The sequence below is a fragment of the Oryctolagus cuniculus genome, chromosome 20 (genome assembly GCF_964237555.1).
Source record: "Oryctolagus cuniculus chromosome 20, mOryCun1.1, whole genome shotgun sequence".
Lineage (NCBI taxonomy): Eukaryota > Metazoa > Chordata > Mammalia > Lagomorpha > Leporidae > Oryctolagus > Oryctolagus cuniculus.
The window spans coordinates 15,406,380-15,430,708 of NC_091451.1; the positions used below are offsets into that span (position 1 = coordinate 15,406,380).

The window sequence follows — 24,329 nt, forward strand, 5'->3', positions numbered from 1 at the left end:
TCTAATTCACAGTTATGCCCCAACCTTGCTCCTGTGGCTTTCCCCCTGATACATTGTTTAAAATTTTACTTATTTATTTCAGAGGCAGAGAAAGAGAGAGAGAGAGAGTGAGTTATCTCCCATCTAATGGTTCGTTCCCCAGAGACTGGACTGGGCTGAAGCTGGGAGCCAGGAATTCAATCCAGGTCTCCTGTGTGGGTTCAGGGACTGGATTACTTGAGCCATCACTGCTGCCTCCCAAGGTCTGCATTAGCAGGAAGCTGGGGTCAGGAGCCGGAGGCTTGCATTGGACCCAAGTTCTCTGATATGGGACGTGAGTATCTTACCTAGCTTACTTGCTATGCTCAAATGCCTGCCCCAGGTGGTTTTCTCTGACAACTTCCCTCACCCCAGAAAGTCAGCTTCAAGACAGCTCGCTGTAGATGCTGGGCCTCCATTACCATCTCCACTGCACTTGACATTCTGCACCAAGGCTTGAGGAGAGAGAAGGTAGGAATTCTGGTTCTTTTAAGGGCTCTGGCTACTGTGAGGTCAGCTGGGACTTGGGTATGGTGGGGTGACATCTATGAGACACACACCACCTGGACAAGCTTTAGATGTGTAAAGAATTAGTCCAGTTACAAGGCACTGGCAGCCCATTTAAAAGCCCAAGCATTTCCTGGCTGGATTCTCACAGTTTCTCTCCTCTATGCAGCTACAAAAGATTTTGCAAGAAGAAAGGCAGCCCAGGCTGTACTGCACTCTCTGGCCCGTGTGCAAACATGAAGGTCGTGGCGTATGGTTGTCAGGCCCCCGGCTCCCACGGTTTACTCAGCCTCCAAACCACTCCCCCGGAATTCAGGGTGCACTAGCCACCCCACGCCGCTCACTGCTGAAGCAGCATGAAGCTGGCGTCCCCCGCTGCCCCTGCGCCCCTCTATGCTGTCTGCCCCAGGGCCTCCCTCGGGCTGGCTCCGAGCTGGCAGCCTGCTCACCACTCTGCGTTGTCATGGAGAAGGCTTTAGAAACATCTTGTTGGGTGGCAGGCGTATTTCTGCCACCTGGAAACAAGTGGGATGGTGGAAAAGCCACAATGGAGGGAGAAGAAGGACTCCCGGGGTGGGGGGGACAGAGCTGATGCCAGGAACGCCGGCTGCGGCGCAGGGACATGGAGCCTGTGCAGCCGCCCGATGTTGGGTATTCTGGGCAGGCAGCAGCGTGCCGATAGCCTGGCTTCCTGCAGGACTCCTGGGAGCTCGTGTCAGACAGAAGCTCGCAGCCTCTGCAGACGTGTTTGCAGATTCTAGGCAAAGAAGCTGCCTGCAGCCCGAGCTGCGGGAGGAGACCAAGAGGGCGCCCAGCAGTTACGCTTCGTGCAGGCAGAAACGCGCTGTCAGCCCATGAACGTCCAGAGGCTGTCCTTGACCTGTCTGCTGGGCACCACTCCTCCACTCCCTCACACCCGGTTCCCACAGGGCCTTCAGACCATCTATTTAGGGGCATCTGCTGCTCTCGAGGTCAACACTGGGTGAATATTGACAATTCCACGTTGTTCAACAGAATTGAAAGCTTCGAGGAAATTTGGCATCTTTTACCACGATTCGATATAAGGACATTAAAGAAAATCAGCTGTAAATAATCTCTTCCCATTAAATAGAGTCTATGACCTTCTAAATCATTCTAGGAGCCAGTGTTGTGTTGCAGTGGGTTAAGCCATCGCTTGTGGTGCCAGCCAGCATCCCACATCCCCATACTGGAGCACTGGATACTCTACTTCTGATCCAGCTCCCTGCTAATGTACCTGGGAAAGCAGCAGAAAATGGCCCAAGTCCTAGGGCCCCTGTCACCCATATTGGAGACCTGGATAGAGTTTCTGACTCCTGGCTTAAGCCTGGCCCGGCTCCAGGCTGTTGCAGCCAGCTGAGGAGTGAACCAGCTGATGGGAGCTTTCTCTCTGTTTCCCCTCCTCCTCCTCTTCTTCCTCCTCTTCCTCTTCCTCCTTTCCTTCTTCTCTCTTTCTCTCTCCCTCCCCCCCAACTCTGCCTATAGAATAAAAAATAATAAACCTTTTAAAAAGATTTATTTAGGCCGGCGCCGCAGCTCACTAGGCTAATCCTCCGCCTTGTGGCGCCGGCACACCAGGTTCTAGTCCCTGTCAGGGCGCCGGATTCTGTTCCGGTTGCCCCTCTTCCAGGCCAGCTCTCTGCTGTGGCCCGGGAGTGCAGTGGAGGATGGCCCAAGTGCTTAGGCCCTGCACCCCATGGGAGACCAGGATAAGTACCTGGCTCCTGCCATCAGATCAGCGCGATGCGCTGACCGCAGCGCACCAGCCGCGGCGGCCATTGGAGAGTGAACCAACGGCAAAGGAAGACCTTTCTCTCTGTCTCTCTCTCTCTCTCTCTGTCCACTCTGCCTGTCCAAAAAAAAAAAAAAAAAAAAAGATTTATTTATTTTTTATTTATTTATTTATTTATTTGAAAGGCAGAGTTAGAGAAATGGGGAGACAGAAACAGCAGTTTTTCCACCCTCTGGTTCACTCCTCAAATGGCTGCAACAACCACAACTGAGCTGATCTGATGCCAGGGGCCAAGAGCTTCATCCAGGTCTCCCATATAGGTACAGAAGCCCAAGCACATGGCACCCATATGGGATGCTGGCACTGCAGGAGGTGACTTTGCCCACTATCTCACAGTGCCAGCCCCTAAATAAACCTTTTTAAAAAATAAAAAATGAGAGGCTGGCGCTGTGGCACAGGGTTAAAGCCCTGGCCTACAGTGCCGGCATCCCATATGGGCTCCAGTTCTAGTCCTGGCTGCTCTACTTCCAATCCAGCTCTCTGCTATGGCCTGGAAAGCAGTAGAAGATGGCCCAAGTCCTTGGGCCCCTGCACCCATATGGGAGACTCAGAAGAAACTCCTGGCTCCTGCCTTCGGATCGGCACAGCTCTCACCATTGCGGCCATTTGGGGAATGAGTCAGGGGATGGAAGACCTTTCTCTCTCTCTCTCTCTCTCCCTCTCTCTCTGCCTCTCCTTCTGTCTCTGTAACTTTGACTTTCAATAAATTAATAAATCTTAAAAAAAAAAGAAACCAGCAGATGAACTATCTCTCTTTTGTCTCTGTCTCTCCCTCCATCTTTCTCTGTAAATCTGCCCTTCAAATAAATAAATCTATGAAAATAAATAAATAAATCATTCTAAAGTCCGATGCCCTGTGCACACATCAAGTCTTCACCTTCCAAATACCGTACATGGTATCAAAGTGCCTCCAAGTTACAGAGCCTCCTGCCTTTCCCTTGAAAGGGTCTGTGCACTGGTTTTCCTATTTGAGGTACAGACCTGATCCATCCTGATGCCCACATGGAGAAGAGGTATCTCAGAAGCAGCTTCTCATGGAAAAAGATTTGTTAATTGTTCTGATCATAAGCAAAAGCAATCATATATTTTCATTGCTAGTATTTTTTTTTTTTTTTTGGTAAAGGAGAGGGAGAGCAGAGAGACACGGTGCCATCCTCTGGTTTATAACCCAAATACTTGCAACAGTCAGAGCTGGGCAAGCCTTGAGCCTAGAGACAGGAATCCAGAGAGAGAGAGAGAGAGAGAGAGAGGTCCTCCATCCACTGGTTCACTCCCCAGATGGCTGCAACGGCCGGAGCTGCGCCCATCTGAAGCCGGGAGCCAGGTGCTTCTTCCTGGTCTTCCATGTGGGTGCAGGGCCCAAACACTTGGGCCATCCTCCACTGCTTTCCCAGGCCACAGCAGAGAGCTGTATTGAAAGTGGAGCAGCCAGGACCTGAACCAGTGCCCATATGGGATGCCGGCACTGCAGGCAGCAGCTTTACTTGCTACGCCACAGCGCCGGCCCCAGACCTGGACCTCTTAATTGGTGTCTTAAGCCAAGCACCCACTCCTGTACTTATTTTAATAACCTTTCATAAATCAACCTTGTCCCTTTGTCCCTTTCTATGGAGATTTTTGCTTACCCCCCTCCCTCCCTCTGATGTGTTCTACCTCTTTTAGCGGCTGTAGGAAGTGGAAACCCAGGTCAAATTCTTGGTCCACCTGTGGCAACAGAGGCCTGCTAGGAGACCTAGGATCAGGGCTTTTGGCTGGACCCACATCAAACAAACTGCTTCAACCCTGCTGTACCTTTGTGGTGCATTTCTAGCAAGAAGTGGGGAGGGCCTGTGGATGCGACCGGTGTGGCAGTGGGAGTAGGTCCAGCCCTATGGCTGCAGGTGAACAGCTAGAGTTCCTCACGCAACCTCTGGCTCCATCTAATAATGAAAGCAAACAGTGAGCTGTGTATGAACAGCGAGGACTGAGTGCAGACAATACCCAGAGAACAAAACTGGGCAGTTGGAGGCTCAAAATCAAAGAAAGCAGAGGGTAGATTTCATCAAGCCATCCTAACGGACAGCTTTTTTTTTTTTTTTTTTTCTGCCTTCAGTGGGATGAAGCCTTCTAGAAAATCACATACCTAGAGAGAGTCAAGGTCAAGTCCTGGACGCATACAACCACCCCAACCAGATCAGAATGCAAGGAACGAGAACGCGTGTAGAGAGGGAGCCCTGGCAGAGTGTCGGTCAAAAGAGGGGTGGAGGCAGATGTTGGGCCCAGTGGTTAGGATGCCCATGTCCCATGCAGGAGTTGCCTGGGTTCAAAATCTGCCTCCAGCTTCTGGGTCCAGCTCCCTGCTAGTGTAGACCTTAGGAGGCACTGGTGATGACTCAAGTATTTGAGTCCCTGTCACCAATATGGAAGACCTGGATTGAGCCCCTAGCTTCCAGCTTCAACCCCAGCCAGGGGCTGTTGTGGGCATTTGAGGAATGACTCAGTGGGTGGGAGTGCACTCCCTCTCCCTCTCCCTCTCCCTCTCCCTCTCCCTCTCCCTCTCCCTCTCCCTCTCCCTCTCCCTCTCTCTCTCCCTCTGCCTTTCCCTCTCCCTCTCTTTCAAATAAACAAAAGTAAAATAGGATGGGTGGTGTATAACTTCCCTTTGGGCTCTAAAATCTCATGATCTGGCGGCCCAGGAAGTTGAAGACTCATCCCAGTGAACTAAACTCCTATCAGGAAGGAAAGGGTGGCGTGTGTGGGGTGGGCCTGCCTCCTGCACGGTGTTTCTCAAGCTCGAATGTGCGCTGTGCGTCTCCTGGGGACCTTGCACAGAAGCAGATTCAGAAGGTCTGGGGTGGCGCCTGAGTTCTTCATTTCTAGTGAATTCCCAGCTGATGCCAACGCTGCCCTAGAGCTTTCTACGGGGACGGCAGTGTTCTGTATCTTTGTTGTCTGGGGTGGTGGCCACCAGCCATGTGTGGATACTGAACACTTGTCATGTGGCTAGTGTGATGGAGGAGCTGAACTTTTAGCTTTATTTTAAACTTAACTAGTTCACATGTAAATAGGTATACGTGGCTCATGACTCCTGGATTGGAAAGCAGACGTGCTCCCATGTAAGTGCACATCCTAAGCACCTGGAGAGCTGGTTACAGCCAGAGTAGGGTCCCAGCCGCAGGTGACATGACGCTGAGCTGCCAGGAATGATATTTATAACACAGGGGTCCTCCCGAGTGTCCCGGTGCCAGCCACTGGAATCATCTACTGCTAAGCCCATGTGTGAGATCGCAAAGAGAAAGCTCAGGCCTCACTAGAACAGATTGACCCTGCTGGCACAGAGGGACAAGACGAAGGCTCACGCAGGCTCACAGCTGGAGACAGGACAAGGGGCTCTTGCATTGCTGGCCCTGGGATGGTGCATGCTGTAGAGCAGACACTTCAAGCTCAGCATCACGTGTCCTGGGGGCAGGACCTTGGTGCCTCCCCTTTATCATCTAAGATGGGAATAGCAATGGTCCCTGCCTCATAGGGATCTCATAGGTGTAGTGCTTTAGAGTCCCCTGTACTTAGCATACAGTCATCACCCTGCAACCCCAGCCCTGGCAAAATCATCCCCCCCCCGTTCGGGATTTTGCTTCACCCTTCAGGTCTCTTCAAACAAGGAGCTGTTCCTGGGAGGCACATTCTGCCTGTTCCGCTGTTGCTGAGGGATGAGGATGCTTCTGAGATCCTCTGGGGCCTCTCTCTAGGGCAAACAAGGGTAGCAGGGTTCCCACTTCCCCATGCACAGCCACTGTGGGTCAGCCTACTGTTTTTTTGTTTGTTTGTTTTTTTGTTTTTTTTTTTTGTTGTTGTTGTTGTTGTTTTGACAGGCAAAGTGAACAGTGAGAGAGAGAGAGACAGAGAGAAAGGTCTTCCTTTTGCCGTTGGTTCACCAATGGGAGAGCAGCCGGCGCACAGCGCTGATCCAAAGGCAGGAGCCAGGTACTTCTCCTGGTCTCCCATGCAGGTGCAGGGCCCAAGCAGGGCCATCCTCCACTGCACTCCCGGGCCACAGCAGAGAGCTGCACTGGGATAGGGGCAACCGGGACAGAATCCGGCGCCCCGACCAGGACAAGAACCCGGTGTGCTGGCGCCGCAGGCGGAGGATTAGCCTAGTGAGCTGTGGCACTGGCCTGGTCAGCCTACTGTTCACCCTGCACACAACTGAACATCACGGGGGAGATGCAGCTGCCTGTAGGGCTGGGGGCCAGCAATGGAGACCGGGGCATTGCTGAGGCTTCCCAGAGAAAGCCGTTTGTCGAGGATGAAGTGATGCTAAGGCACATCCACCTTTTTCCTTCCTGCTCCTACGAGTCCATCAGCACACTCCCAGGTTGGGCTAGTCCCACACCTTCTTCCTCATTCCCATGTGGGCAGAGCAGAGATAGCCATAGGTCCCAGAATCCCTGCCAGCTGCCACCACACCCTCCACCACTGGACCCCACTCCCCCTCTGCAATGGTGGTTCTCCAGTCTCTCCTACTTGGTTCTGCTAAAGTTGCTATCACAGAACTTGGAGTATCACCAGGACAAAAGCACACCATCATTTGCCCAAGAAAGACATATATTTTAAAGCATCTTGTCATTTTAGCCATCGTTTAGGAAATCTCAAAATAAAATTTCCAAAATTATCATCAGATGTCAGTTTTATTGCCAAACAAGGTAATTTGGTAAACAAGGCAATCCCACACCCATCCCAAATCCCAGGCTACTGTGTATTACTGGGGGACCACTAGTCCACAGCCACTTCCTTTGCAGTGGTTGGGGGGCTGCTGCCCCAGAAGGGGCACCATGTGGACCTGGTGTCCACCTGGCTGAAGCTCAACCTTCCTTTACTGCCCTCCCGAATCCAGAATCACAGCGCCCACCCGTTGAGCATCAGGGGCCTTCAACTGTGCTGCTTCGAAAGCATTTGCGTCTTTCACGGTCCTCTGCTCTGTTGTCTCCATGTTACAGACTCTTTGCTTTGAAGGTGTAACGACCACACCACACGGACTGCATTTTCTGGACTTTGGGTTTGTCAGTTACCCTGTTCCTCTGCTGTGTTCCCAGATGGCAACATTTTGGCATCCAAATTCCATTTGCCATTCAATCTCTCACCACACATGAGCGGACACTCCGGGAAGGGGACGTATGGTGGCAGCGTGAACACCTTTTGTGACTCACGAGGCCCAGTAATGGATCTGGGAAATACAGATACCAATTCACAGCCCAGAGCCTGGAGGCAGCCTTGGGTCTGGAGGTAGGTGGAAGCCATGAACGACCACCAAGAGGCAGCTCGATCTTTCCAGAGCTTACCCTTTCTTGGAAGGAAAAGATGGCTACAGATTCCCTCCCTCTGCAAGAACATGGAAGCGGGATGGGAGAGGTGTGTGTGTGTGTGTGTGTGTGTGTACATGTGTGCTCACATGTTGTGGACAGTCCCGTGAATCGTGCAAGTGTCTGACACAGAAGTGTGCCATCAAGACTGTTAGTCGGAGGAAGAAAGGTGAGAACATTCCAAGATGGCAGCTTGGAGCAGGTTTTCATGCTTACGTGGGACATGACTGTTTGAGAGTACTTCATAAAATGTGTGGAAAACGGAATTATAAGGTAAATTTATTTTGGTGCAAAAATATTTGAAATCCATGTAATTTTAATGTAAAAAATAATATGCATTTCCATGGATTTTTGAAGACCCTTCACAGGCATGGATTTCAAAAATTTGTTGGCAACAAAATAAACGTATCTTTAAATGTTATTTCTCATGAACTTTTTAAAGTGACCTGATATGTGCTGAATTGCAAAGGAGCAACACTGCAAACGATGACATTTCCGCATGCCTCAGAAAGATGCCATCCCCCATCCCACACCCTAACCACAGCTGTCAGTTCTACCCTCTGCTCCAGCCCTGACCCATCGAAGCTAGGGCATTAGTAGTGAAGTGGTGCTGGGAGGAGCTCCCTGTAGCCGAGGACACACCTGGGTCAGTGAGGTGCTGCCTTTTAAAAACACATCACCAAAGCTTGTGTTCAGCTCTGATAGATGTGCTACACCAAACACCCAAAGCCAAATATAGCACGTACTCATATAAAAACGTCCCTAAAACAGATTGTCAGCTGCTGGGTCCCTGGAAGCCTCTTTTTTTTTTTTTTTTAAGAGAAAATTTTATTTACTTATTTTCATTGTATTTGAAAGGCAGAGAGACACTGGTTCACTCCAAATACCCACAATGCCAGGGCTGGACCAGGCCAAACCCCAGGACCCTGGAACTCAATCTGGTTCTCCCACGTGGGTGTCAGGGATCCAAGTACTTGAGCCATCACCTGCTGCCTCCCAAGGTGGGCACGTAGCAGAGAGCTGGATCAGAAGTGTCAGAGCTAGGACTCGAACCAGGCACTCTGCTGCGGGATGTGGGTGTCTCAAGCAGGGTCTTAACTGCTGTGCCGAAGCCCCCCCACCAAGAGCCCCTTTCCAGGCCACCAGAAGCAATGCCAAGCTGCTTTTGTGTTCCTCTGCCAAGTGTTTCCAGGACACACAGGGTGCAGATATGATCACACAGTGGAGGAAAGGCAAGTCTACCCAGCAACTGCAAACACAAGGCTTAAAAGTGGGATATTCTGGCTTACTGAATTTTCTCATCAACTCAGTAATGACCAACGTCCTCTTTTTGTTGCTAGTGGGCATTTGGCACAGTGGTTAAGCTGCCTGGATCCCATGTCCAAGTGCCTGGGTTTGAGTCCGGACTCCACTTCCAATTCTAGTTCCTGCTAACGTGCACCCTGGGAAACAACAGGTAATGGCTCAAGTACCTGGATCTCTACCACCCATGTGGGAGACCCAGATTGAGTTCCAGGTTCCTGGCTTTGGCCTGGATCAGCCGTGACTGTTGCGGGCATGTGGGAAATGAATCAGAAGATGGTGTGTGTGTGTGTGTGTGTGTGTGTGTGTGTGTCTGCCTTTCAAATAAATGAAAATGAAAAAAGAAACTTGAAATACTTGAACAAGGTTGACCTCATCTCAGCAAGAACTGCTGAAGGATGGAGCCAGTACCCTTCTGGGCAAACTGGTTGTACAAGGCCTGAGGCTCAGTTCTCTGGATCCACAATTACTATGCATGCTGCTTCTCTCGAGGGCATGACAGATAATGCCCTGCAAGGTGATTAATCTCTTTTTATTGTGATTTAGAGCTGATTAGGAGCATGACGTTACGAATTTGAACTGATTAATCAAGGCACCTCTGAGAGAGAGCAACAGGGACTTGGTGCTGGTTGACAGGTGCATCGTTGGTCCCCCAAAATGAAAAAGGCTTGAGGTTACCTCCCTGGGTGGTAAGGCAGGCAAGCCCAGTGGGGAAACAAAGATATCTGCTCATGATATCACAGCACTCATGATTCCGAGGGCCAATCAGCAAAGAGACTCAGTGTTTCAGCAGCAGCAAGAGCAGTGCCTGGAATCCAGCAGGTGCTCAGTGAAAATCTGTTGACTGGCTGGAGGACTGTCTGCCTGATTTGTTCTATACAGATGGACTCTGGTCACCTGTCACATGCCCACTATTTACCGCTCCCTCTACCTAGTATTAATGTGCTTTCCATGTGGGAGGTGCTAAGCCACAGGCTGCACGGGGACTCAATGGCAAGCAAGAGACAGCCCCTTTGTGCACCACCCTTCTGTTTTCAGCAGACTTTTTTCAAGGGGGCGGGGCAATGATGAATGGTGGCCTCTACAGAATGGACTGAACACAAATCGCATTCTCATCACTGTGGTTTGGATATTGCTTATCCTCCAAAGGATCCCGTCCGGGTCCCCAGTGAGGCAGGGGTGGGGTGTGGGACTGCAAAGCGATGGAGCCTAGTGGAAGGTCATTAGGTCCTGTGGGGATTCCACCCTCAGAAAAGAACTGATGCAGGTTTTGCACAGTGGGTTGCATCTTGAAGGAGTGGATTAATTCCCATGAAAACCAGCTGACATAAAGGAGGAAGACTGGCCCCTCCCCCTCTCCTGCTTCCTATCTCATATTGCGACTTCTCTCTAGCACCCACCACGTGATGCCATACGCCACGAGGCCCTCACCAGAGACGAGAAGATGCCAGTGCCCTGTTCTTGGACCTCCAGAATGGTGAGCTAAATACACTTCTTTTCTTTACAAATTACTCAGCGGCCTGTATTTAGTTACAGCAACACAAAGTGGACTAAGACACTTGCCTATCTTCAGCTTCTCACAGATTCTTCGTCTTCCCCACATCCTGGTTACTGCCCCCTATTGAAGGTTCAGTCTGTGCTTTCAAGATGAAATTTCCATCTCCCTGTCCAGATGTGGCCTGGGCATTGGTCACTGCCTGAACAGGATACTGGGCTAGTTTCATTGATGATTTCATCTGAAATGGTTTGTCTCGCTTGTTGCCTTGGTAACCAACCCAAGAAAAGCTTCTTCCAATCCATCCCCTTCCTCCTCTCTCCACTTCACATTCCCTCTTTTCTGAACAAGATGTTCCAAGATGGGAAACGTCGAAGACCTGTGGGCATCTCCAGGCTGCAGCTTCGTGGGCACAAGGAAACGTCCAGCACGGTGCTTTCAGGCCAGTTCGGGGTGTTTGTCTGAATGTCACTCAGGGACAACACTGCCCATCAGAATATACATCAGCAGCCGCTCTCCACTCGTCTGCCCTGGGCCCCACACAATGTTGTCTTGCTGCATTTAGGAATAAGAAACACCCACAAAGAGCCCAGTGAAGATTCTGGAAAGAGCTCCTCTTTCGAAACACGAACTTCTCCTAGAATACAGAGTAGATGGGCCAGAATTTGGGGAAGCCATTCCTTCCTGTGAGGAGGTTTGGTTTCTGTATTTGCTTTCATTCTACGTGGTTATATGGATTTTTTTTTATTTCAAAATCTTTGCCTTTGCATGGTGCTTCTGTCCAAGCACAAACCTCTAATTTGCTGACATTCAGGCTGGGCCTTTGCATCACACACAGCACTGTGATCTGCCATGTGCCTTTCAAGACCACTGTGTGCAAGGTCTTCCCCAGGCATTGCACTCTCTGGGCACAGCAGTCATGTGACCCTCAGTACAGTCATGTGACCCTTCCATTTACAGCGGTTGCACCTGCAGCTCCACAGCCATAGCACTGCATTCTGATTCATCCGCACAGCACTTGTGTGCAGAGCAGGGCAGCAGTCACAATCCCCCCACCCTAGGGGGACCAAAGCCAGAGAGGTGATCCACCCAAAGTCACCCAGGGAGTCAGGAAACAAACTGGGCAAGGGCCACATAAGATCATCTGTGTACCTTCTGGTGCCTCATCCCAAAGACCAGATTGTCTCCTCACATGAGTGCACACGCTTTGGGAGTACATGGTTTTGGGGTGGAACATTCTAGAAGTTTTCAGAAGCCCTACAGCAACTCAGGAACCACAAGGGAAGAACCAGAATCACATGAACCTTTCAGTTCAATGCCCCTGACTCACAAACCACACAAGTTAGTACAGCTCACTGACAACCTGGTCACCAACAAGAAGAAATGTTAAGGGACAAGTTTACCATTCACTAAATAAGCCTTAGTACACGGCTCCTTTCCTAGTTTCACAACATTTTCAGTGCAACAACTAACCCCTACTTCTTTCTACACAACACTTCCTATCCATGTTTGGCATTCGAGGGGATGGGGTTGGGGGAGGAGATTGACAAGTGATGTGTGTGTGTGTGTGTATGTGTGTGTGTGTGTGTAATAACCAGCCATTGTAGGGAGAATTCTGCCTGGCAGAACACACATGAAACATGTCTAATGTAGCAAATCTCTACCCTGATTCCTTGTATTTTTCCTTTCTGGTATTTTTATTTCCTGATCCTAATTTATCATAAAAAGTGATGTTTTACTTCCGACCTTCTCTGGCAAACGCAGAGTTCACAGGTGGATAAGGCTGGGGGCCAATCTTGGCTTCATGGAAGGGAAGCACTCAGAAGGGTACAGTCGCCTGCTGACAACTGGCCATGGCCTCTTGGCCCTGGTATTGCAAGTATTCCCCCCCAGAGGCTAACTGACCATCTGGCCGTGATGCAACGCCAGGAACCCAAGCTCCCAGAAACCAGCTGGGCTCACAGCAGTCCTCCTGCCTCCCAACTCCAGGTCAAGAAAGGCACAAAGAAGACCAACAGAGAATACTGAGGCGGGGCTTTGGGTCCAGGAGACCTTGAGGTCCCGGGAGAGGAGTACTGATGGCCCCATCTGGTGGATGGGGATGAGGCACCAAGAGAGGGATTAAACACCTTTCGGTTACAGCTGAGAGGGTACCCGGAATTTCAGAGGGGGAAGGGCTACCCCACCAACCACAGCAAGCACAGGCCTCAGCAAAGAGGCAACTCCAGCTTCTGCGGCCATGGTCAAGCGGCCACAGGTACCCTTGTTGTCCTCAGGGCGCTTGGGACGATTCCTTCACAGAGGGCCCCCTGCACCCCAAGCTCTCCAGGGCCCACCCTTGAGTCTGCTTTCAGGGCCAGAGATGCCAGCTGGATCGGCCCTGGCAGGCACATAAGGTAGCTCTCCTTCTTAAGGCATGGCTGCCGTCTGTGAACAGTGGGTGTCTACTGGGAGCTGGGCGTCAGACGCCGCCTCCCCTGAACCCACCCTGCAAGGAAGTCTAATGGGGTGCGACGCTGCTGCCTAAGGACCCCACCTCCTCCAGGGGCTGGGCGCTTCCGTTAAAGCTAAACAGCATCACCAAACCAACCCACTTCCTGTGCCACTTGGGAGAATTAGGAAAGAGACAACAAAAAGACACAAAGGGGCCACTATCTGCAGATGATTGTCTAACTAGAAAACCTAGAGGACTAAGATGGAAACTTGCTCAGGTGGCCAAGTAAAAGGCAAGCGTACCCAACGCGCCACAGCTGCTTGGGTCACTTGGGTGCACCCTGTCACCTTCAAAGAGCTGTGCTTTTTTTTTTGGAGGTCGCCAAGCTTTGTGCAATTTGCCTTATTCTGAGATGTGGAGGTGAGCCAAGGAGACGCCCCCTCCACTCAGCAACCCAATGTCATCCCAGACACCAGCGTCCCAAAGGTGCCTGGAGCAACTAGTGCAGGAGGGGTGGGAGCCATCACCCCCACGCCCTCCGCCCCTCACCCCAGAACCTCTCTAGTCCAACCCTCAAGACACAAAGAGGAATTTGGCAAGGGCCGGTGTGGGAGCCACCAAGGGCAGGCATGGGCAAGGATTGTGCCATGTCATCTCCAAAGGAAATAAGTGTTTAAAAACAAAGGAGGGGCCCACTGACAGGTCCCACACATCCGTCCTCTCAATGCCTCAGCGCCGGCAGCCTAGAGAGGCCATAGTATTGTGCTCCAACTGGGGACTCCCACGGTTTGGTCAAAGCGGCCTCGGGAGGCCCTACCCTGCAGAGCGTGCCACCCTGGCCGGCGCAGGGCTGCAGTCACTTGCGATCCAGGCTGGCGTGGAGCTGGGCCTCCCGCACCATGCGGTCGAAGGAGCGCGTGTTGGTCTCCTCGCGAACCTTTTCGCGCACGTGGAAGGAGGCCCGCGCTGTGGAGCGGGCACTCTCCAGCGCGCTGCGCCGCTCCCTCGACAGCTGCTCGCTGCGCTCCAACTTGCGCCCGATGGCCTGGATCAGTTCCCGCCGGCGGCAGTCTTCGTCCCTCTCCACCTTCTTCTTGTTGGCGCGCTGGGTCCGCTCCTTCTCCAGCCGAGTCTGGATGGCGCGCCGCGCCTTCTGCTGCACCGCCTCCTCGGCTACCTGCGCCGCGTGCTGCAGCCGACGCTCCCCGGCCCGGGCCAACGCCTCCAAGTGCGCCTGGTGCTGCCGCTCTTGGCGCTCGGCCGCCTCCTTGGCCCGCCTCCCCTGCAGCTCCTCCCGCCGGGCCCGCTCCCGCAGCTCCCGGGTGCGCTGCTCCACCATCTGCTCGTAGTTCTCCTGCGCGCGGCCCAAGCTGGCCTCCAGGGAACTCCGCAGGCCCTCCTGCTCCTCGCGCTGCCGCCGAGCCCGCCCCTGCAGCAGCGCCTCGTGGCGCGCGCGCTCCGCCCGGCCGAGCTCCCGCTTCTCCCGCCGCAGCTGGCCCTCCTGCGTCTGCTTGGCGCGGGCGGCGCGCTGAGCGCGCTCCCTGCGCACCTGCTCGGCCCGCTCGCGCCCTTCCTGCAGGCCCTCCTCGCGCTGCTTCAGGTTCTGCTCCTGCTGCAGCTTGCGCAGCCGGTCCTCCCGCGCCGCGCGCTCCACCCGCTCCCGCCGCAGCAGGCCCTGGCGCTCGGCCAGCTCCCGCCGCCGCTCCTCGCTGCGCTCGCACTGCTGTTGCCGCTGCCGGGCCGCCTCGCGCTCCTCGCGGCCCCGGCGGCCTCGCCGCTCCTCCACCTGCGCGGCCCACGCGCGGCGGCCCTGCTCCAGCGCGCGCTGCTTCTCGCGCTCCTCGCGCTCCCTCCGCTGCTCGGCTCGCACGCGCTGCTGCTCCCACTGGCCGTGGGCCGCGGCGCGCTGCTCCAGCAGCAGGCGCTCCTCCTGGTGCCGCGCCAGCATGAGCGCCGCGATCTTCCGGTCGCGCTCGGGCACCCCGCGTAGGCCGCGCTCGGCGCGCACTTGGCGCACGATGCGCTCCACGTGCTGCGCCGTCTGCGGCGAGTGGCTCAGGTCGCCGAGGCTGAAGCTGCGGCCGGTGATGGGAACTAAGGTCAAGGCGGTCGGGCGGCCCAGAGGGTTGGGGGCCGAGGCCGCCGACCCCGCCGGGTAGCTGTTCCGGGCCGAAGCCCGCGGCGGCCAGCGCAGCTCCCGCAGGCTCTCCCCGCTGTAGGACGACGACGACGCACCAGACTCGGAGCTGAGGGCGCCCTCCCGCCGGCGGGACAGCGAGTCCAGCGAGTGGCTCTTCCTACCTGTCCGAGAGCCCGCGGGCGGAGGTTGGGTCCGGGCTGGGGAGGGACTGGAGGAGGCCTTGCGGGCCGCGCGCGGTGCCGGCGAGGCCGGGAGGCTGGCGCTGCTGCAGCTGCTGCTGCTACCCGCACTCGGCGCTGGGGCTGCGGCGGCCGCGGGGCCCAACGGCGTGAAGAGGCGCCTCTTCTCCTCGCGCACGATGCGCTCGCGCTCCGCCCGGCACTGCTGCAGCTTGGCGCGCCGCTCCGCCTCGTACGCCTCGTACAGGCCGGTGGCCACCCGCATGGAGCGGCCCGGGGCCTCGCGCACCAGGTCGGCCAGGGCCCGCGGCAGCAGCTCCACGGGCTTGACGGCGCAGCGGGCGCAGGCCTCCAGAGAGCGCGGGCTGGTCAGCACGTAGCGGCTGCCCTCGGCCTCTGGGCAGTCGAAGTTGAAGAGGTCCAGGTGCAGGAGCGGGGACTGCTCCCGCCGCCCGCCTTCTGCTGCGCACGTGACCTCGGCCTTGCCGGGCGCCGCCGCGGACGCAGACGCAGAGGCGGCCTCGGGCTGCTGGGCGCCTTGGGCGTCCGGGGGCACGGACGCCGCGGCCGCGTCCCCTCCCGCCCCGCCGGGCTCCGCGCCTTCCTTCTCCTCCTCGGGCACCGGGTCCACCATGGCTGAGCCGCGTGCTTTGTCGGCGTCTCTGCGGGTGACAGGGAGGGAGTAGAGGAATACATCTGAGAGCTGTCGCCCCCTCCGCACCCACGGCCACCCCTCCCGATTTAATCCGTTTCCTGGATTAGGCTCAAAGGTCTGGTGGAACGTAAATCCTAAACCCGATGGCCTGGAAACCCAGGCCGGGCGGCCTGGGTGGGGGACGCGGGGGCTCGGAGCACAGCCTCAGCTTCCCCCGGCCCCGGCGTGCTGGGCGGAGGTCTGCGGCGATGCCCCCCACCCCTCCCCGCGGCGCCCGGCCCGCTGGATGCAGCCCCTTCATGCTGCAAGTTAAAATGGAAAGATCACGGTGCAGGCAGCGAGGGAGGCGCTGGAGGATTCCCGGGAGGATTAGCGTATTTGTTTGTAGCTTAGGCGGGCTGCCGGGCTGCAGTTTTGCAGGAACACACAAAAAAAGAGAAGAGGCCTGTGCATCCAAAAGTGCATTGCTGCGAGGACCCCGTTTACCAAGGGAAGAAGTTTAGGGTTGATTTCCCACTGCCAAAGGAGACCCATGGCTCAGGGCCCACGGATGATGGCAGGGCTGAAAGAAATCCCCAAGGACGTGCCGGGAGGGGTGGTGGATACTTGCTCCTGCCTCCCGGGCAGGGCTTGCTAGGAGCTCTGCCCGCCTCTTGTACCCCAACCCCCACCGGGTGCATGCGAGGGATGGAGAAGGTGCCTGCAGCCTTCCGAACGCACCCGATCTCCTCCGCAAGTCGGAAGGTACGACAGGGACCATCCACCCAGCCTAGGCTCGGACACTCGCCCCCAGATGCTCACCAGATACCTCCCAGCGCACCCCCAGCGGATGGGCTCTGGGAGCGCCAAGAGCCCGGCGCGCCCGTGCCCGCCGATCCGACTTACCCACGTCCCAGGCTCCGGCCCCGCGCCGCGGGCTTTTGTTCACAGCTCGCCGCTCTCCCCGGCGCCTCTTCAGTCCCCGCGCCGGCGGGGTCGGGTTACTGCCTGCTGCAGCCGCGAAAGGAGCCCCAGCTGCCGCCTCCGGCGTCTCTCCATGGGGTCCGCGAGCGGGGCGCGCACACCCGGGGCGCTACCTACTGCGGGAGGGGGAGTGCGACCGAGTCTCCCCAAAATAACGCGGCTCTGCGCGCTTCGCTCACACAGATTCTTTAAAAAGGAAGCCCCGTTTCCATCGCTGCTGCATCCATCGCCACCTCTATCACCGCCAAGGTACCGCAGGTCCTTTGCCTCCCCTGGCGCCTCCTGGTGGACAGTAAGGGATGTTGGTTCTGTTGGCTTGGAGGACCAAGAAATCAAATAAACATGTATGTACACATGTATTACAGTATACGTAATATTTATGTAGCCGGGATACTTGGGGAGGTATGCGATATCTGTGAACAACTCGTACCTGCGTGCTACACGCTTATGGAATTATATGTTCGTAGATACACATCCATCACCCAGGAACCGGGAGACCTGGAGCTGTTCACTGAGGAGAATGAAGGCATCTCTGCGCTTGTTTCTCAAGGAGACCCTGAGAAGCGGAGAAAAAAAAAAGGTGATAGCAAATAGCTGTGTAGAAATGCACCCGATACAAACTATGATTTTATCTTTTAAGAAAAACCAAGTGCACTCAGTGTGGGTTTGAGGCAGGCAAAAAGCCGGTAGCTGGTGTTTCATGCAACCTTGATTTCCTGGTTCCAGATAATAAAACTAAAGCCAGTTAGCGCCGGTGCCTGGGTTTTATTTTGAGGCAGCTCCTCCCCACCTCCTTTCCAGAGACAGATGGGAGAAATCCTCGAGGGAGGGACTGAGGGGGACATGGCATCGAGGAGCACAGTGGGCTGTGTGGTCACACGATGCTGACGTGCACAGCGAAGCAGGAAAGTGGCCTGATTTGCCTTGTGTTTTAGGAACAGAGAGGTGGAGGCTTCACAGGGCCAAGAGGAGGCTGGAAGTGCAGGTAGCGGGACGCTGCAGTCGCCCGGGGCAGGAAGGCTTGGGACACGAGCAGGAGTGGGTCTGAAGAGGAGGGGATATGGATTCCATAAACAGCAGAAGAGGCAATGCTCAAAGATAGCTTGGCTCTGGGGCGTGAAGAACAGCAGGGGTCCTGGGGATGACAGCTTGAGTTGGAGGTGCCGCTGCTCACCAGGGGGCTGGAGAGCTTGTGTCAGGAGCTAGAATCTGGGGTGTCATCACCATGTACAAGGGTCTTGATGGCCACAGTGCGAGATCAGCCAACGAGGGCAGGTGGAGCCACAGAGAGAGGCCAGCAAGGCATCTGGGGAGAGACAGATCAGGGAGAGGCAGAAGTGTGGTTTGTGCATTGCAGAGCACTTCGGAAGGAGGATATACCCCTAGCATCAAGGGCTGCAGAGGGCGGAAGGGATTTGCCCAGGGGTAAAACACGCTGCAACTGGAAGTTATCTGTGTTTGGTGACACTGACAAAAACGGTTTTGTATCCTACTGGGAGCCAACGTTCAGGAGATTGAGGTACAATGGGAGGTGACACAGGGAGAGTTACTGATTCTTTTTTTTTTTTTTTTTAGATTTATTTATGTATTTGAAAGAGTTACACACAGAGAAAAAGAGAGGCAGAAAGAGAGGTACTCCATCCGCTGGTTCACTCCCCAGCTGGCTGCAAGGACCAGAGCTGTGCCAATCCGAACCCAGAGCCAGGAGCTTCCTCCAGGTCTCCCACGCGGGCACAGGGGCAAGCACTTGGGCCATCTTCTACTGCCTTCCTAGGCCATAGCAGAGAACCGGATGGGAGGTGGAGCAGCTGGGACTTGAACTGGCACCCATGTGGAATGCCGGCAGTGCAGCTGGCGGCTTCACCCGCTACACCCAAACACTGGCCCCAGTTACTGATTCTTTTGACAGTTCAATGATAGTGTTAAAACCTCAAAAGGGGCCGGCGCCGCGGCTCACTAGGCTAATCCTCCACCTTGTGGCGCCGGCACACCAGGTTCTAGTCCCAGTCGGGGCGCCGGATTCTGTCCCGGTTGCCCCTCTTCCAGGCCAGCTCTCTGCTGTGGCCAGGGAGTGCAGTGGAGGATGGCCAAGTACTTGGGCCCTGCACCCCGTGGGAGACCAGGATAAGTACCTGGCTCCTGCCATCAGATCAGCACGGTGCGCCGGCCACGGCGGCCATTGGAGGGTGAACCAACGGCAAAGGAAGACCTTTCTCTCTGTCTCTCACTCTGCCTGTCAAACAAACAAACAAACAAAACCTCAAAAGGGTTTGGGATCTTGTTCTCACCTGCTCATGAGTTAGCCCGCCACAGTTTCACTGGTACTGGAGGAGGATCTGAGACTCCTGGGTCAGAAACGAAAGACTTTGCTACTGGTAGCACAGCAGGAAGCAGAAGATCCTGTTTCTGTTAGCTCCCCTTGCTCCACAAGCATCGTGGAGAAGTCGCCGGGCTTCTGTCCCAGCTGCACAGCCCCAAGCTTGGTGACGGCCTGATCTTTTATGGGGAGCCACTAGCGCAGCTGCTCAACCTTTGCCCCAAAAGGAGACATTATCTTTATTACTCTGACCTGGAGGCAAACAGTATCTCTGTCAACTAGGGGTGCTTACTTTACAAACATCCCTGGAACAAACTCCTTCACAAGACACGCAGAAATGTTGGAAAAAATTGTTCTTAACAGGGGCCAGCACTGTAGCACAGCAGATGGAGCCGCCAACTATGACACCAGCAACCCATATGAGCAGAGGTTCAGTCCCCGCTGCTCCATTTCTGATCCAGCTGCCTGGTAATGCACCGGGAAGGCAGCAGAAGATGTCCAAGTGTTTGGGCCCTGCCACACACATAGAAGACACAGATGGAGTTCTGGGCTCCTGGTTTTAGCCTGGCCCAGCCCTAGTCATTGTGGCCATTTGGGGAGTGAAATAGAGGATGGAAGATCTCTTTCTCTGTGTCTCTCTTTGTTTCTCTCTCTCTCTCTCTCTCTCTGTATGTGTTTATGTGTGTGTGAACTCAGCCTTTCAAATAAATAAAATAAATCTTTTTTTTAAAAAAAGCTGTGATTGGTCACATGACTAGCAAGTAGTGGGACTGGGATTTGGATGTGGTGCTGTCTAATCCCAAAGTGAATGCCATATTTTGTATTTCCACACCACCCTGAGCTTATGCAAAGATGTGGATCCAGAGAGATGAGCAGGTGGCAAGCCCACCTCTCCAAACAGAATCCCTTTACACGGAAGCCCCTTAACTGCCTCCTCGATCGGTTGATCACATCCGTGGAACAGCTATGTAAACGTAATCTTTGTCTCCCAGCACTCCTATTTGTTCATTGGGTAGGAAGTCCTACCTTCCAGGGTTGTTGTCACAGTGCAAAGACCATTTGTAAAGAAACTAGACCAGCACACTGTCAATGCTTGGGGATAAAATTGCGACCATTTACTTTGCTAACCCTGATCTTGCAGATGTGGTCAGAACCCACAGGGAAACATCTGTAGTGTGTGTAACTTCTTAACACGATGCCCAACAAATGTCCCACCCTTGATTGGGGAACATCCCACCACCCGGCAAGGTCATGGCAGGAGAGCCATCTGGAGGGGGCCTGGAAACAGGGCACGGGCTCAGCAGCCACTTGGGGAGCTGACTTAGCAGTCAGTGGGGTGCCACCCAGCGGTCAGAGCTCTCACCTCCCATCTCCAAGTGCCGGCCATTTCAGGAGATGCGTTCACACAGGTGTGTGCTGATTTCCTTCAGCATGGGCACCCCAGGCTGCTGAAGGTCAGTGTGTTACATCCGATTTCCTTATGACAGCCAGAAAAGGAAGCAGCACAGTTTCAGAACACGCCGGGGTCAGGGAATGGACGTGATGGGGAGCAATGCAGCCAGACCGAGAGTTCAGATTCCACGTCCACCCAAGTGTCTCACTCTCTCTGAGACTCAACTCCCTGTGTTTATTTTATTTGTTTATTGTTTTTAAAAATTTTTTATTTGAAAGGCAGAGTTACAGAGAGAGAGGGCGGAGGAGAGACAGAGAGATCTTCCATCTGCTGGTTCACTACCCAAATGGCCACAGCTGGCTGAAGCCAGGAGCTGGAACTCTATCTGTGTCTTCTACGTGGGTGGCAGGGGCCCAAGCATTAGGGCCATGGTGTGCTGCCTTCCAGACACATTACAGAGAGCTGGATCAGAAGCGGAGCAGCCGGAACTCAAACCAGTGCTCATATGGGATGCCATTGTCACAGCCAATGGTCTAACCCGCTGCACACAATGCTGGCCACTAACTTCTATTCTGTAAAAGAAGAAGGTGTGACAGAGACTATACAATTCTTACAGATAATAATTTATTAGGGACATTGTCAGAACATTTAATATAAGAGCTCATCAATGTAGATGAAAAACCACTCAGTGCAGACAATATCGGCTCTACCTAAATCCCTTCGCTCAGCCCTCACCACTCTGTGCACCGGCGCTCATTCCCCTTCCTCCCTACAGATTCCTTTGGATAGGTTCTTGTCGCTCTAAAGTTCTATGCCAGGAGTTGCTGGACTACCATCTGTGGGCCAAACCAGCTGCCTGCTCGCGCGCTCTCTTCCTTCCTTCCTCTCTCTCTTCCTCTTTCTCTCTCTCTCTCTCTCTTTTTTTTTTTTTTTTTTTTTTTTTTTTTTTTTTTTTTTTTTTTTTGACAGGCAGAGTGGATAGTGAGAGAGAAAGAGAGAAAGGTCTTCCTTTGCCGTTGGTTCACCCTCCAATGGCTGCCGTGGCCGGCGCACTGCGCTGATCCGATGGCAGGAGCCAGGTGCTTCTCCTGGTCTCCCATGGGGTGCAGGGCCCAAGCACTTGGGCCATCCTCCACTGCACTCCCTGGCCACAGCAGAGAGCTGGCCTGGAAGAGGGGCAACCGGGACAGAATCCGGCGCCCCGACCGGGACTAGAACCTGGTGTGTCAGCGCCACAGGCGGAGGATTAGCCAAGGGAGCCGAGGCGCCGGCCTACTCTCGTTCTTTCTTTCTTTCTTCCTTCCTTTCTTACTTTCTTCTTGACAGTGAGACACAGACTGAGACTGACAGACAGAGATTTTCTCTCCGCTGATTCACTCCCCAAATGCCCACACTGCAGAGCTGTGTGGCCAGACCAAAGCCAGGAGCCTGGAGCTCCATCTGAACTCAGTCTGGGTCTCCCACATAGGTGACCAGGAAACAAGTACTTGGGCTATCATCTGCTCTCCCCAACCCCACCCGCAAGGGATGCATTAACAGGGAGAGAGAGAGAGGGAGATCTTCCACGTGCTGGTTCACTCCCCAGAGGGCCACAGTGGAATTGGAAGCAGAGCTGGGACTTGAACCCAGGAACTCTTCTAAGGGACATGGGTATCTCAAATGGCATCTTCACTACTGCACAAAGCACTCGCCCCCACTGCCTGTTTTTTTTTTTTAAGTGAAACTTTATTGGAAGACAGTCATGCTTATTTGTTTACTAATATAAATACTTTAAAAAGTTGATGGAAACTGGAATTAAAAGATAAGGACCTGCATCCCATATTGGATGGGTGCAAGTCCTGGCTCTGTTCCCAATTCCAGTTTCCTGCTGGTGCTCACCATGGGGACAGCAGGTCAATTACTTGGATCCTCTCCATCATTATGGGAGACTTGGATTGAGCTGGAGGCTCCTGGCTTCAGCCTGGCCTCATTCTGGCTACTGGGGGCATTTGGAGAGTGAGCCAGTAGAAGAGAGCTCTCAGTCTGTGTGTCTATTTGCCTCTCAAGTTAAAAAAAAAAAAAAAAGATAAATTTATCTTATTATAAAAAATTGAAATTCATTCACACAAAATGATCTACAAAAGTTCATGGGAAAACTAGAAAATGACACCATGGCACAGCAGGTTAAGCCACCTCTTGGAGCACCAGCTAGAACCGCAGCGCCTCTGCTTCTGAGCCAGCTCCCTGCTAATGTGCCTGGGGAGCAGCAGATGATCACTCAAATACTCGAGTCCTAGCCACTCGTGTGGGAGACTCAGATGGAGTTCTTGACTCCTGGCTTCAGCCTGGCCCAGTCCTGGCCATTGTGGCCCTTTGGGGGAGTGAACCAGCACGTGGAAGATCTCTCTCTGCTTTTCAAATAAATACAATAATTTTGGGGGATTTTTTTTAAAGGTTTATTTATTTATTTCAAAGACAGAGTCACAGACAGATAGAGGGAGAGACAGAGAGAAAGGGTTTCCATCCACTGGTTCACTCCCCAAATGGCTGCAATGGCCAGAGCTGAGCTGATCTGAAGCCAGGAGCCAGGAGCTTCTTCCAGGTCTCCCACGTGGGTGCAGGGGCCCAAGGACTTGGGCCATCTTCCACCGCTTTCCCAGGCCATAGTAGAGAGCTGGATCAAAAGTGTAGCAGCTGGGACTCAAACTTGTGCCCATATGGGATGTCCGCACTGCAAATGGCAGCTTTACCTGCTACGCCACAGTGCCAGCCCCTACAGCAAATTTTTAAAAGAAGAAAACGTGAATAGGTTTCTATATTTTGCACCAAAATAAATTTACGTTTTAATTCCACTTTTTTTTCCTGCAAGTTTTTGGTGCCCCCCGTATTGTCTGCACTGCCTCTGTGCAACAATGGGGCTGGCCTCCCCGAGTCATTTAGCTGAGACTGAATAGCCCACGAAGCTTACACTACTTCCCGTGGAGCCCTGTACAGAAGAAGCCGGCCAGCTTCTGTCTTAAAGATGGCTTGTGGGCCTGCTCCGCGGCTCACTAGGCTAATCCTCCGCCTTGCGGCGCCGGCACACCAGGTTCTAGTCCCGGTTGGGGCGCCAGATTCTGTCCCGGTTGCCCCTCTTCCAGGCCAGCTCTCTGCTGTGGCCAGGGAGTGCAGTGGAGGATGGCCCAAGTGCTTGGGCCCTGCACCCCATGGGAGACCAGGATAAGCACCTGGCTCCTGGCTTCGGATCAGCGCAGTACGCCGGCCTTGGGGGCCATTGGAGGGTGAACCAACGGCAAAGGAAGACTTTCTCTCTGTCTCTCTCTCTCTCACTGTCCACTCTGCCTGTCAAAAAAAAAATAAAAAATAAAAAAGATGGCTTGTGTATTATCAGTGGGTTGTCTCACGACTCCAAACTCCTGGCAGCACCCTCCCTGGAGTGATGTGCTGCAGGCACTGGCCAGTGAGCCCAAGATGAGGGTTTGCCAGTTTGCCAGCAGAGGGAGCCTGAGGGACACTGCCTACCTCATAGCCTTCCTGCTGACGACACCGACAGGAAGGGACCGGGACTAAGAGATGCAGCCTGGTTCACCCTATGTAGCAAGAAACCAACCTTGTCAAGGTGTGGAGCATCCAGCCACTTTGGTGAATTCTTGCAGTGAAGCATTTAAAAATATTTTAAATGAATTTTTTTAATTTACAGGATTTTTTTTCAGTATTTACTTATTTGCAATACAGAGAAAGAGGAGAGAGGGAGAGGAGAGAGAGGGAGAGGAGGAGGCGGAGTGGAGAGAGAGAGAA

General features: G+C 53.9%; 1 protein-coding gene across 1 annotated transcript; it reads right to left on the reverse strand.

Moving 5' to 3' along the window:
• Nucleotides 1–6,201: 6,201 nt before the first annotated feature.
• On the reverse strand, nt 6,202–17,091 carry CCDC177 (coiled-coil domain containing 177). Its single transcript, XM_070065640.1, has 2 exons — nt 16,765–17,091; nt 6,202–15,886 (listed from the first exon to the last, which is right to left on the reverse strand). Exon 2 carries the CDS (start codon nt 15,856–15,858, stop codon nt 13,762–13,764), a length of 2,097 nt encoding a protein of 698 aa, XP_069921741.1. The 5' UTR covers nt 15,859–15,886; nt 16,765–17,091; the 3' UTR covers nt 6,202–13,761.
• Nucleotides 17,092–24,329: the final 7,238 nt, after the last annotated feature.

Bases quoted from the DNA above. Each gene is read 5' to 3' on its own strand.
- CCDC177 (XM_070065640.1), bottom strand. From the start codon at position 15,858: ATGGTGGACCCGGTGCCCGAGGAGGAGAAGGAAGGCGCGGAGCCCGGC.